General features: G+C 43.4%; 1 protein-coding gene across 5 annotated transcripts in view; it reads left to right on the top strand.

The window, feature by feature from the left end:
- The window catches only part of LOC140479789 (cytosolic phospholipase A2-like), a 141,234-nt gene that overhangs the window by 120,788 nt on the left and 6,647 nt on the right, over positions 1–13,799 (top strand). For all 5 annotated transcript variants that reach the window (XM_072573954.1, XM_072573956.1, XM_072573955.1 and 2 more), the window contains 3 exons: positions 3,914–4,098; positions 10,062–10,257; positions 13,278–13,435. In XM_072573954.1, the coding sequence (XP_072430055.1) occupies positions 3,914–4,098; positions 10,062–10,257; positions 13,278–13,435 (539 nt within the window). The remainder of the gene's footprint in view (positions 1–3,913; positions 4,099–10,061; positions 10,258–13,277; positions 13,436–13,799) is intronic.

Here is a 13,799-nt window from a genome sequence, read left to right as displayed (position 1 = left end):
TCCCGCGTTGATGGACAAAAGACTTTGCTGCCTGTTCTGTCTTAGTTAGTGGTTATCTTGATAATTGCGCCTATTTTTCTTGTTTCCCGTTCCAACTAGATAAATATTTTCTTTCCTTTTCCCTTTGTATTAAAATGTGAACTGATAAAAATGGCACGATGTGTTTCTTGTGATATAGAAATAGAACCTAAGTATTTGGAACAAACATCAGGATGTCATTCAGTCCTTCAAACTCTTTCCAAAATTCAGTTAGATCATGGATCTTCTCATCTTGGATCCACAATCCTTAATACTCTTGCTAAGGACAATCTATCAATGCCTGTCTTAATATATTCAACTGGCATAGCCTCATCAACCTTTGAGGAAAGAGTTGCAGGTTTCCCCTAATTTACATTGCTTTACTTGTCCTGGCCTGAATAGCTTAAAATTGTTCTTAAACATCATCAGATACTTGTTAGTGCTACCAGGACTGTCTCAAAGTCTGTCAATCAGCCGGGCAGCCTCACTAAAATCTGACTTTCCTGCAAATGGCTCTACTCAGTGCTGGCAATATTCAATTTGAATTGCAGATGTCTAATGGAGACCTCATGTCTCTGAAGGTGGTACTGAGAGACATTCACAAAATACCAGCCTAGCTTAATGTTCACAAGATGACGCATTAAATGCAAATGAAGACATTTTACTTGACAGCAGGGTATGTCGAGAAGCTGGTTTCTTCACTCCCCTGTTTGTAACTCTCTGGCATATTGTATGACCTGGTGTAATGATGTATAATTTTAAAAATGACTCAAAGTTTGGGAGAAGATTTGTAGCTCGGATGCTCGTTGTTGTGGTTCTGTTCGCCGAGCTGAGAATTTGTCTTGCAAACGTTTCATCCCCTGTCTAGGTGACATCCTCAGTGCTTGGGAGCCTCCTGTGAAGCGCTTCTGTGCTGTTTCCTCTGGCATTTATAGTGGCCTGTCTCTGCCGCTTCCGGTTGTCAGTTCGAGCTGTCCGCTGTAGTGGCCAGTATATTGGGTCCAGGTCGATGTGTTTGTTGATAGAGTCTGTGGATGAGTGCCATGCCTCTAGGAATTCCCTGGCTGTTCTCTGTTTGGCTTGCCCTATAATGGTAGTGTTGTCCCAGTCAAATTCATGTTGCTTGTCGTCTGTGTGTGTGGCTACTAAGGATAGCTGGTCATGTCGTTTCGTGGCTAGTACGAACACCAACTAGCCACGAAACGACATGACCAGCTATCCTTAGTAGCCACACGCACAGACGACAAGCAACATGAATTTGACTGGGACAACACTACCATTATAGGGCAAGCCAAACAGAGAACAGCCAGGGAATTCCTAGAGGCATGGCACTCATCCACAGACTCTATCAACAAACACATCGACCTGGACCCAATATACCGGCCACTACAGCGGACAGCTTGAATTGACAACCGGAAGCGGCAGAGACAGGCCACTATAAATGCCGGAGGAAACAGCACAGAAGCGCTTCACAGGAGGCTCCCAAGCACTGAGGATGTCACCTAGACAGGGGACGAAACGTTTGCAAGACAAATTCCCAGCTTTATAAATTACTTTCTCGTTCTGCTAGCTCAAGTGTATTTGTATCAAATAATTTTGTAATGTTGATGGAAAAATAATGAGTGACTGAAAATCTCTGATCCATTTCCTTCAATGACTCAGGGTATGAAATCACCCTTTGTACCCAGTTAAGTTCCATAAACCAGGAAGGAGACAATCTCTGCGTAATGGAAGATATAATAATTAATATGTTTCAATGTTATTTTTGGAAGGTGGATTTTAACATACAGGTAAATTAATGTTATTTTTTTCAATGAAGAATTCATTTAAAATATAACCAAGGTCACAGTCCTTGTGAAACAGTGATCTGAATCTGGCATTACTCAGAAAGCACATGCCTGTAGATTAGAGTGGTGCTGGAAAAGCACAGCAGTTCAGGCATCAATATTCCTGATGAAGGGCTTTTGCCCGAAACGTTGATTTTCCTGCTCCTCGGTTGCTGCCTGACCTGCTGTGCTTTTCCAGCACCACTCTAATCTAGAATCTGGTTTCCAGCATCTGCAGTCCTTGTTTTTACCTACATGCCTGTAGACCCCTGTGTACTTTTAATGGAAGAATTGTTTATACCATGATGGTTTATGGCAGGTGGAGTAAACATCAAAGGCCATGAACTTGGTTTCAGTTTTAGCATAATTAAGAATTTATTTTAGTTTACAAAACCCCGAGATTGTAAGGTTTTAAGGCCGTTCAGAGGAGATTTGACTGGGGGTCAGAATCAACTTCAATTCAAATCAGTTCAGGGAAAATGGCGCCTCTTCAGCATACTATATTTTGTATAGTTTCCAAAGCAGGAGGCTTTTAGGATTATTTGAAACTTGAAATTATGAATTTCAGTTTTATGATTATTCATGAATGAAGACTGTACACTTCATGGGGGAAACTGGGGAGACTCAGTTAAGCAGAACTTAAAGCTTTGATATCAAGGGGAAATTCTCTGGATTTGAAGCTTTGTAAATTGATAATGTTGGGAAACAGGTTAAAAAAATTGTTTTGTTGTGAGTTTTCTAAATTGCCTTCAATAATAGATAGTTATTTTGTTTTTTGTCTTTGGTGTAATACGTTTTTATTCTGTTGCTAAAGAAACTTTGTAGTTCACGTGACTATGTTTCAATAACTGACCACCATGTGAACTAAACTTTAAACAAAATTGATCTATCAAGCCAGATTTCATTCTAAGACATTACTAGTTCAGTAGTAATTCAGCTGAGCTCGTAATATCTAGTTAGTCCTGATATCAGCATCCTGGGTTTAAAAATGTTCCGGGGAGAATATACAGTAAAAAGTAAACTGTGACTGCTCCCATCCTCATCAAACCTGTTTGAATGTATGGTGGGTAAATGTTATCTAGGTTCCCAGGGGATTGACTGGCATGGTGAAGGTAGAGTTAGCAACCAGCACCCATGTAACTGGCACTGAGGAAGGCAGGATAGAAAAGAGAAATGTTGGTCCAGTCCTAATGCCACATGGATCACTAGAGTTTTCAAACGTTTTACACAATTCCCCTTTCAAACTCAATTTGCTAATCTTTCTTTCTGACATCTTGTAAATAAGTCTTGATTATTCAAGAAAGGGAAAAGACATCTGCTAGTTTAACATCGGCTGTGGGGACATTATTGGAATTTGGAATTAAGGACCACCAAAGATGGTTGTGTTGATTAAGGAGTTCAAATGTGGATTAACGAGATGTTAGTTGTGGAGGCTGGATCTCCGATAGTGTTTAACAAGTTGGGAAGTTGTGGGCTGTGAGGAGCTGCCAAGAAAGAGGGTTGGAGGATGGAGGTAGGTGAGCCATCACCTGAGTAATTGTGGGGCAGGTTTGAGAGACCACATAGCATCATCCAGCAACTACTTCTTATGTTCTTATGTTAACATGTGAAGGAATAGAAGCCTATAATTCAAGCTAGGCTATTCAGAGTAGATTTAGGAATCACATCCTCAGATAATGAGTGGTATAAAGGTGGAACCTTCTTCCACAGTAGTGGTAAATGCTAGCTCAAATTACTCATTTGGAATCTATGATCCATAAGCTTTTGCTAACCGAGAATATTAAGGAGGACGGAGTCTGCTGAATGGTTGGAGTTAGTTAATAGTCTGAGGGCTATCTCACTGAATGCTGGAACAGGCTCAAGAACTGAGTAGCCTATTATATTTGTATCTCTCTTGTCTGCTTTTACTATGGCAAAAACCTAGCATTGTTTGACATAATTATTAAAATGATTTCCTCCTGCAATCCAGCAATGTAATCGATAAGGGGAAAGACTGGGAAAGGCAACTTCAGAGCAGTTTTTTCTTTGGGATATCTGAATTAATATTTCTGTCTCCAATGTTCCTGCAGACCCAGATGAATTTGAAAGGATTTATGAACCACTTGATGTGAAAAGTAAGAAAATTCATGTGGTGGACAGCGGGCTCACTTTCAACCTCCCCTACCCATTAATACTGAGGCCCCAACGTGCTATTGATCTTATCATCTCCTTCGATTTTTCTGCCAGGCCAAGTGACTCCAGCCCACCTTTTAAGGTAAAAATATAGCTGACATTTCTTGAAATGCAAAACTTTACTTGAGTCAATATCTAAGAAGATATTTGAAAGGACTTGAATCCATTTTGAAAGTGTCCTAATGTAAAATTTTAAGAGCAGTTCTTCAAACTGGCATTAACATTTGCCTCAGATAGTTTTTCTATAAGTTTGGTTTGATTTATTTAAAATGTTAACGGTGTAAGAATGAGTCAGAATACAAATGCACAGTTCTATGAGGGATCAATGTGTGGTTCCTGTGACAAGTCTCTATCCTTGACCAACAATTCTTTGATGGGGTATGGGTGTTGCTTGCAATACTGCAGATGCTTGCATGTTATTCTGCTCTAACCCAATTACAAATGCCCACTAGTTTATCTGCTGTAGATAGGGTGTCCTTCAACCTTTACAATGATGCTTTCAGTTACAACTTGTCCCTCCCTCTATAAAGTGGTATGAATCTTATAGTTTGTTTGGCCAAGACCAAGTTGTGTCCAGTTATTTGATAGAATTATTTCGAAAAGGCCCAGTGAGTTTTCACTCTGTATGTTACCAAACTCGCCTCATTAATACTTTGTCTGTTACATCCAATTCTGGCCACATCAGACCACCCACCATTCCCAAACAACTCACTACACTAGATATCCCAGAATTCATTGGTATTCTTTGCTCTAGCGCCATCTTTAAAAACCCGGCTGTTCAGAGCTGTCTAGCACAGTTCCTGACATGTGCCCCGGATATGTCAGACAGAGAGGAATTGGCACCCCTCTGTGTGGACAGAGACTTGGAGCAGCAGTGAAGGCCATGACACCAGACCATGCCAACCTGATCCCAGGTTAGCACCCATTTTAAACAGTCCAAGCTGTTTGGAGGAATCCCCAGCTGTGTAGGGAAAAGGTCTCCACTCCACCAGCATTGAATTCAAGCTGGCAGCAAAGTAGCAGGGCTGAACCTGGGGCTCGTCTACTCCCATCTCCTTGCTTCATTTTCTTTCTTTTATTTTTACTTTTGTTCTTTCTCTTTTCTTTTCACTTTGTTTTCTCTTCTTTTGAAGCCACGAGAGTGGTGGGTAAAGGAGGAGGTCTCCGGCGGCAGCAGGATGAGCCAGACATGGCTCCACTCTAGCTTAGGGCCTCTTGATGAGTGAGGAACAGACTGGCCACTACCTTTTGTCTCTATTTCTTTCTCACCTTTTCTTTCTTTTTCTTTTCATCTTCCTGACATCATGGGGAGGCCAGAGCAGTGTTGGTGAGTACTCCCAACTGCAGTATGCTCAGACCGTGGACTCCTGGCTGCAGTAGTCCCGGAGCGAGGACTGCTGCCTACGGTAAACCTGGAGCGGGACTCTTGCTGGTGGCAGTGGTTCATCAACTGCGGCAGTTTCTGTGCCCAGAGCAGGGACTCCTGGCTGCGGTAGGCCCAGAGAGGCGGCTCTTGACTGCAGTAGGCCCGGAGCAAGGACTCCTGGCTGCGGTATGCCTGGAACGGGGACCTCTGGCTGCGGTAGACCCGGAACGGGGACTCCTGGCTGCAGTAGGCCTGGAGCGGGGACTCCTGGCTATAGTAGGCCCGCAGAGGTGACTTCTGGCTGCGGTAGGCCCGGAGTGGGACTCCTGGCTGCAGTAGACCCAGAGTGGGACTCCTGGCTGCGGTAGGCCAGGAGTGGGGCCTCCTGGCTGTGGTGTGCCCATAGCGGGTGATCTTGACTGCAGTAGGCCCGGAGCAGGGGCTCTTGACTGCGGTTGGCCCGGAGCAAGGCTCATGGCTGCAGCAGTGGGTGGCTCTTGCCTGCGGTAGCCCCAGAGTGGGACTCCTGGCTGAGGTAGACCCGGAATGGTGGGTCTTGACTGCAGTAGGCCCAGAGCGGGGAGTTCTTAACTGCGCTAGGCCCTGACTGGGGGCTCGTGACTGTGGAGGGCCTAGAGTGGGGTCTCTTAACTTTGGAGGGGCTGGAGCAGGAACCTTACAGAAATCCTGGAACCACGTTTGGGAACCCAGCCAATGAAGTTGAACTACACTTAAGTCCTTTCTTTTATTCTACTTGTAACTCAAAATGAATTGTGGCACTAGAATAACTTTTCAGTGTAGCTCCCTAGACACGCGATAATAAATAAAACATCATTTATTCATTCATTCATCTTGTCTCCAATTCCTCACACTCTGTCTCTGCTACTGTACCCATCTCCCATCAAGACTCATGCTCTGCCAAGCTTATTAATGTCTGTAATATTTTGCCTCACCGATGGTAATATGTTCCCCCACTTCACCATCAGCCAACCTAACCCCCAGCACCACTAACCCTCCAGGCCCTCACACCTGCCTACTTACTCAGGACACTGCCCCACCTACAGCAATGCAACCCACTTTCAATCCTTTAATACCTGCCACTGTCAATGTCCAGGAAGGAAACAGTCTGCAGTGGGTCAGCAAGACTCCAGGCGGGTGGTGCACTGCCCAACATTCAGCTCCTCGCCCCTTTATGTGGAGAGCACCTTGATTCTGACCAACCCAGGTGGCTGACTGAGTGTTTCCAAATCCTCGTTTGGTATCAAACGCTGCCTTTGGCTGATTGCGGTAGGCTGATTGTAATTGCCTTCATTCCTGATAAAGGGCTTTTGCCCGAAATGTCGATTTTCCTGCTCCTCGGATGCTGCCTGACCTGCTGTGCTTTCCAGCACCACTCTAATTTAGAATCTGATCTCCAGCATCTGCAGTCCTCACTTTTGCCTGCCTGATTGTGGTGGGACACCCTGAGTAAAGGCCATCCCCTTTGACTTGACTGAGGTGCTGACGACCACAATGAACTTCCTTTCTTTGTGTCTGTGTTAAATAGAAAGGCAAGACAAATGATATGATCCTCATATCTCTAGTTGAGGGGGACAATGTGCAGAAATCCAAGATGAGGCAAAGCAGAGGTTCTATGGAAATCCAGGCCAACCCACAGTGAGTGAGTGCTATTGCAATGAGAGAGAGGCTGGAAATGCAGCCTGAGCTGGGTGTGTGCTCCTGAGTGCAGTATCCTTGCTTGCACCATAACAGTAACTATTGCCAGTACAGCCCAAGATGCGGCATTGAAGTGCATAAATGGATCAGAGATACGCCATGACGTTTCTTAGAGGTTGGCACATATCAGATGCCAATGTCGATGGATGTGGAGTGTTTGTGACTGATGACCGACATGTCCTGAGATGTCGGTGCCGAATTTCCAACATGGAGGTTGTTTGGAGCAAGAGGCAAGCTGAATTCACCAGGTATATGCTTGCTCTCTATAATGGGTTTTCTCAACATCGAACTTGGTTGGCAAGTTTGGGAAGGTGGAAAGCTGAATATTAACGAGACAAGTTGACCTGTCAATAAGGTGTTTTCACAAACAGTGATCACCTTCATTGGTAACTCTCTGTTGCCTAACAAGAAACTCATTTTGCCATTTGTGAAGAGCATAAAAGATGGTATAAGGTGCTTCCAGTGTTGAGATCTGCCTTGCCCAACTTCTCGCCTGATTGTGCCTCAAATCTCAGCACAGCCCATATTGCTCCAACCCTTTAAGAATCTAGCCTCTGCCTTCCTTCTGATCTGCTACAAGTTGAAGCTTTTTCGTTTCTATTTCTTCCTGCTTTCTCTTCACTGAAGTGAAGGGCAGCACGGAGGCTCAGTGGTTAGCACTGCTGCCTCACAGCGCCAAGGACCCAGGTTCAATTCCAGCCTTGGGCGACTGTCTGTGTGGAGTTTGCACATTCTCCCCGTGTCTGAGTGGGTTTCCTCTGGGTGCTCCATTTCCTCCCGTAGTCACAAAGGTGTATTGGCCATGCTAAATTGCCCATAGTGTTAGGTGCTTTAGTCAGAGGGAAATGGGTCTGGGTGGGTTACTCTTCAGAGGGTCAGTGTGGACTGGTTGGGCCAAAGGGCCTGTTTCCACACTGTAGGGAATCTAATCTGAAGTGAAAAGTCAATGAGGTAAAGGCAGGATAAAAGTAAAACTCCATTTAGTCTCCGACTAAAACATTGTAAGTCTTACTACAGATTCTGTTTACTTATTTGAAGTGAATATTAACTCCATTGTGACAGTCAATGAGTTGGTCATGGGGCAGAATTGTGGTTTTAATTTACAAGAATCTACAATCTCATGATTGACCGTACAGTAAACAGACATTGCATTACAAGAAGATTTCTCCTCCAGCAAAATGCAGTGTAGCAGCTAGTTGCACGATCCAAGTGATTTTGGGAATGGACATGGGAGTAGCACCTTGATGTTAGGAAGAAATGCAGTTCCCAATCCTTGAACCTTTACGGGAATAATCCCTTGCCAGTGATTTATGTTGGATTAGCCAGAGAGCATGCTCACTGTTCAATTAAGGGCATCAGACAGACCCTCAAGTTTGCCAGGCAATAGGAAGGCCTGTAGCAATGACACATCAGCAGTTCTACTGGCCAAGTTGGCAACAACTACCACTGTGCAAATAGAAAAGGGACCAGGTTTAAAAAAAACTTTTTTTTTAAGAAGCTTTAATATGGATGTGTATGGTCTTTAAGTTGGTAGAATGTTGCCATGGTAGCACGGTGGCACAGTGGTTCACACTGCTGCCCCACAGCGGCAGAGACCCGGGTTCAATTCCCATCTCGGGCAACTGTCTGTGTGGAGTTTGCACATTCTCCCTCTGTCTGCGTGGGTGCTCCGGTTTCCTACCACAGTCCAAAGATGAGCAGGTCAGGTGAATTGGCCATGCTAAATTGCCCATAGTGTTAGGTGAAGGGGTAAATGTAGGGTAATGGGTCTGGGTGGGTTGCTCTTTGGAGGGTCACTGTGGACTTGTTGGGTCAAAGCCTCCATCCTCAGACCCCACCCCTCCAACCGTAACAAGGACAGAACACCCCGGTGCTCACCTTCCTCCCTACCAACCTTCGCATAAACCAAATCATCCGCCGACATTTCCGCCACCTCCAAAAAGACCCCACCACCAGGAATATATTTCCCTCCCCACCCCTTCCGCCTTCCACAAAGACCGTCCCCTCCATGACTACTGGTCAGGTCCACGGCCCCCTACAATCCATCATCCCATCCTGGCACTTTCCCCTGCCACCGCAGGAACTGTAAAACCTGCGCACAAGCCTCCTCCCTCACCTCTATCCAAGGCCCTAAAGGAGCCTTCCACATCCATCAAAGTTTTACTTGCACATCCACTAATATCATTTATTGTATCCGTTGCTCCCGATGCGGTCTCCTCTACATTGGGGAGACTGGGTGCCTCCTAGCAGAGCGCTTTAGGGAACATCTCCGGGACACCCGCACCAATCAACCACACCGCCCCGTGGCCCAACATTTCAACTCCCCCTCCCACTCTGCTGAGGACATGGAGGTCCCGGGCCTCCTTCACCGCTGCTCCCTCACCACCAGACGCCTGGAGGAAGAACTCCTCATCTTCCGCCTCGGAACACTTCAACCCCAGGGCATCAATGTGGACTTCAACAGTTTCCTCATTTCCCCTTCCCCCACCTCACCCTAGTTCCAAACTTCCAGCTCAGCACTGTCCCCATGACTTGTCCGAACTTGTCCTACCTGCCTATCTCCTTTTCCACCTATCCACTCCACCTTCTCCTCCCTGACCTATCACCTTCATCCACTCCCCCACTCACCCATTGTTCTCTATGCTACTTTCTCCCCAACCCCAACCTCCTCTAGCTTGTCTCCCCATGCTTCAGGCTCACTGCCTTTATTCCTGATGAAGGGCTTTTGCCCGAAACGTCGATTTCAAATCTCCTTGGATGCTGCCTGAACTGCTGTGCTCTTCCAGCACCACTAATCCAGAATCTGGTTTCCAGCATCTGCAGTCATTATTTTTACCTTGTTGGGTCAAAGGGCCTGTTTCCATACTGTAAGTAATCTAAAAGATAAACTTTGTGAGATTTAGCAGCCTCATTCAACAAACTGCTCAGAGGAAACCTCAGCTTTGATCTGTGTAATTTGACAGGAGCTCCTCCTTGCAGAGAAGTGGGCAAGAATGAACAAGCTGCCATTTCCTAAGATTGACACCAAGGTTTTTGACCGAGAAGGATTAAAAGAGTGTTACGTCTTCAAACCTAAAAACCCAATGACAGAGAAGGACTGTCCGACCATCATCCACTTTGTACTGGCAAACATCAACTTTAGGCATTATAAGGCACCAGGTAAGAAATTTCATCACAGCTTGACAGAGGGTGACCTTTCTGAACTGTCTGCATCCGAATCCATACAGAAATCAACTACTTTTTTCAATTTTCTGATCTCTTGCCCATGGGTCCTAAGTCTTGAAGCCTGGACATTGAATACCACACTTTTGTTTCAGCATAAAGGACAACCTTGCAAAGCCTTATTCTTCTGTCACTGAATACACTAACTAATGTGGGGCATGATGGAGGAAACTCCCCACCCCATCATTGTAACTCCTCAAAATCCACTCTGCCTCTGATTCACTACAAGAACTGAACGATGGGTTTTCTATTCTGTATGGTTATTCTCTTCTTTAGGCACTTACAAGTGAAGCTGGAAAGGGGACTTTGTCGTACTTTTAACAGCGAGCACTGAGTATGCTTCTTGTGGTCCTTTTGCTTTTGTCATGACCCTTAGCTTTACTAAGAACAGAAGAAGTCTGGATACTGATTGAGATGTAAAATAAAATGTCATTACCAATCCTTACACTACACTTGGGATAAATTCTCTCAGTGTGAACATTTCCACTGTATCATCCTAATTTAAAGCATGGTCCAGTAATTTTGTGATATCATTAACATACATTAAAATTTAATTAGAATTAATTTGGTCAGGCAACCTACATTTGACTTCTTTACCAGGCTGGTTGACTTTGCAGTACAGATTGGGGCATTATATCAATTTTATTTACTGTAAAGTTTCATTTGTTTATTTGATTCCAATCAAGGACCTTCCCCTACATGAGGTATGGGTCTCCAATTACTAACAATGTGATAGTTATATAGGTTCCCTGAGCAGCCAGGTGGACACTGCTCAATCTGACAATCAAACTTCCCACCAAAACAAGTCATTTTAGTCTAAATGTTATTAATTGGTAAAAGACTTCCAAAATTTTGTTTTGTGATATAGTGCTATATACATTCAAGTTTTGTGATTATGTGGCCCCAGCCATTCCTTCAGATCTATTGCCTGTGGCCATTTGCTTCTACCTAGTAGTATATCTTTGGACAAAGACCTTTTTATAAAGTGATGTTCTGTGTCTCCAGTAGCATGTGCAGTGTCTGATTTAAAACGCAGCACTGTCTCCAAAAGCCAAACTGTATAATTGAGGTAGAACGTTGAATTTAATGCAGTGCAAACAAATATGAATACTTTTACAAGTATCACCACAGTTGCTATTATGAGTAATTATAATGCTCCTCATCACATGAGTGTTCCAATGTGAAAAGAATAAAGAGTTGAATTTAGTAAGATCTAATGAAACTCAATGTCCTATTGTAGCATCAATGAAGGTAAGAATTTCAGGACACTATTATGAATAAAGAAACGCTCACAGTTTGCTCACTTCCATTAAACACATTAAATCTGTCATCTATAGTTCTTGCATTTGGTAGTAACCCACTAAGAAATAATTCACTTTCTTAAAAATGAAAAGACGTTCATTTCTATTTACCTGAATCTTGGCTGTTTAACCTCAAAGACAAATTTAAAGGCTTGAAATTGATGTCATTGTGGCATCAGCAAAACAATTGTCTAGTTCTAAAGCTTGTTCATTGGTTCAGCCTTGAGCAGTCTGAAGAAAGAAGAGAGCCTCCACTCAGCCTAACTTGATGATTTCTCCCTCTTTCTAAAAGCAGACAAGCTGGGGCTTGCTGGTTTGAACACCAATGAACGGTACTAGTCTGAATCTTGCGAACTGTTAAAGTCAAAGTACCAAAGTTCAGTCTGTTCTGAGTGAAATATTAAGAAGCTTAGTCAATGAACAGCTGTGTGTGATCCTGAGATCAGGAAAGCCACAGGTTCAGTCTCCAATCCTATCAAAAGAGTTGATTTCAATTAAGGCAGCAATAGCTGTGGGTACCCTGTATTGGCCTTTGTTGGGTTACATCTTCCAACAGATATGCAGAATATCTTTAAGGAACATACTCATGATATCATCATTATATTATGGCATGTGGCCAAATGGTACAAAGCTCACAGTACCCATCTTACTGAGCTCTGTTCTCTTGAAGCATGACACACTGAGTGAAGCATGCTACAGCACATAAGAATTACTTAGCTTAAGCACAGATACACAACTGCCTGTGATTGTAATAAATGTTCATAGATACCATGTATGCTAATACATGTTGGTGCATCACCTGAATTACAAGATCCATGCCTCGTCTTTGCATTACAAAAGCTAACCTATGTATCATAGCATAACAATGGCAAATCACCAGTACATCAACTATCACCTCATGTCAGCCCCAGCATATTAGAACTAGGAGTATGTCAGCTATTGTTCCACCTATACATCACTGTCCTGTTACCTTCCTCTAGGAGGTGCTTCAGTGGAGACGTCAGGTGAGTATGATGTTCCCAATGAGCAGAGCTAAGGACATGGGATAGGCCATTTAAGATGAAGATGAGGAGAAATTCTTCACCTGCTGTACGGTGAGCCTGTGGAATTCTCTGATGCAGAAAACAGTTGAGGCCAAAACATTGAATATTTCCAAGAAGGAGTTTGATATTATTCTCACAGTTAAAGACAAAAGGGTTAAGGGAGAAAGTGGGAAAAGGTGCAGAGTTGGATGATTAGCCCTGATCATTTTGAATGGTGGAGCAGGTTCGAAGGGCTGAGTAGCATACTCCTGCTCCTATTCTCGATTTCAATGAGTGGATGGTTTCCATTGGCAAATATTGTGTTGTCATTCACTGCCTATCCATACACCAAAGAAAGTTTGAAATATAAAGGCAGAAAATGTTGTAAATACTCAGCAGGTCAGAGAGCATATGTAGATAGAGAAATGGAGATGATGTTTAAAGTCACTGAATGACTTTAAAGTCATTAGAATGTTTGACTATTTGGACAGGGATTAGATGGCAGTCGCACCAGGATGACTTCATCCTGGCATCAATTAATGCCTTAGAAAAAGAGAGTAGATGAAAATAGATCATGGGAAGTAAAGTGCTAATACTGACTGCTGTACTGAAACAAACCTTCTCTTTGCTAAAGGTGTTAAAAGAGAGAGCGAGAAAGAAATGGAGAATGTGGACTTTGACATCTTTGATGATGCTGATTCCCCATATTCTACTTTCAACTTCCAGTATTCCAATAAGGCATTTACACTGCTTCATGACCTAATGGAGTTCAACACGCTTAACAATATTGAGGTATGTTTGAAACCACATGTTTGACCAAAGGTCTAATTTTTCATGGCAAATTAAAATTTTCTGTAGGACATCTTTGTTGTAGAGATAAACAATCTGTGTGCATTACGCTCTGAAGCCCTGTTTTACATCAGTCATCATGAAAACACAGGATAATTTGCAATAAATGCCAATGTTGTCCAGGATTTTTCAAAACCATTTCTTTTAATCTCAATATATTTGGTCTTCTTGTTCCCAATGTAGCAATTATATTAAAACACTTGAATATACAAAGGAAACTAACATTAGGGATTCCAGATATCAGGCACTTAAATTAATAGAGAAGATCCAATAAGGGATGATGTATTAAGTTGAAGGAAGGTTATTA

The sequence above is a fragment of the Chiloscyllium punctatum genome, chromosome 7 (assembly GCF_047496795.1).
Source record: "Chiloscyllium punctatum isolate Juve2018m chromosome 7, sChiPun1.3, whole genome shotgun sequence".
Classification (NCBI taxonomy): Eukaryota; Metazoa; Chordata; class Chondrichthyes; order Orectolobiformes; family Hemiscylliidae; genus Chiloscyllium; species Chiloscyllium punctatum.
The sequence above is the reverse complement of the archived record's forward strand: the minus strand, read 5'-3'. Positions and strand labels throughout refer to the sequence as shown.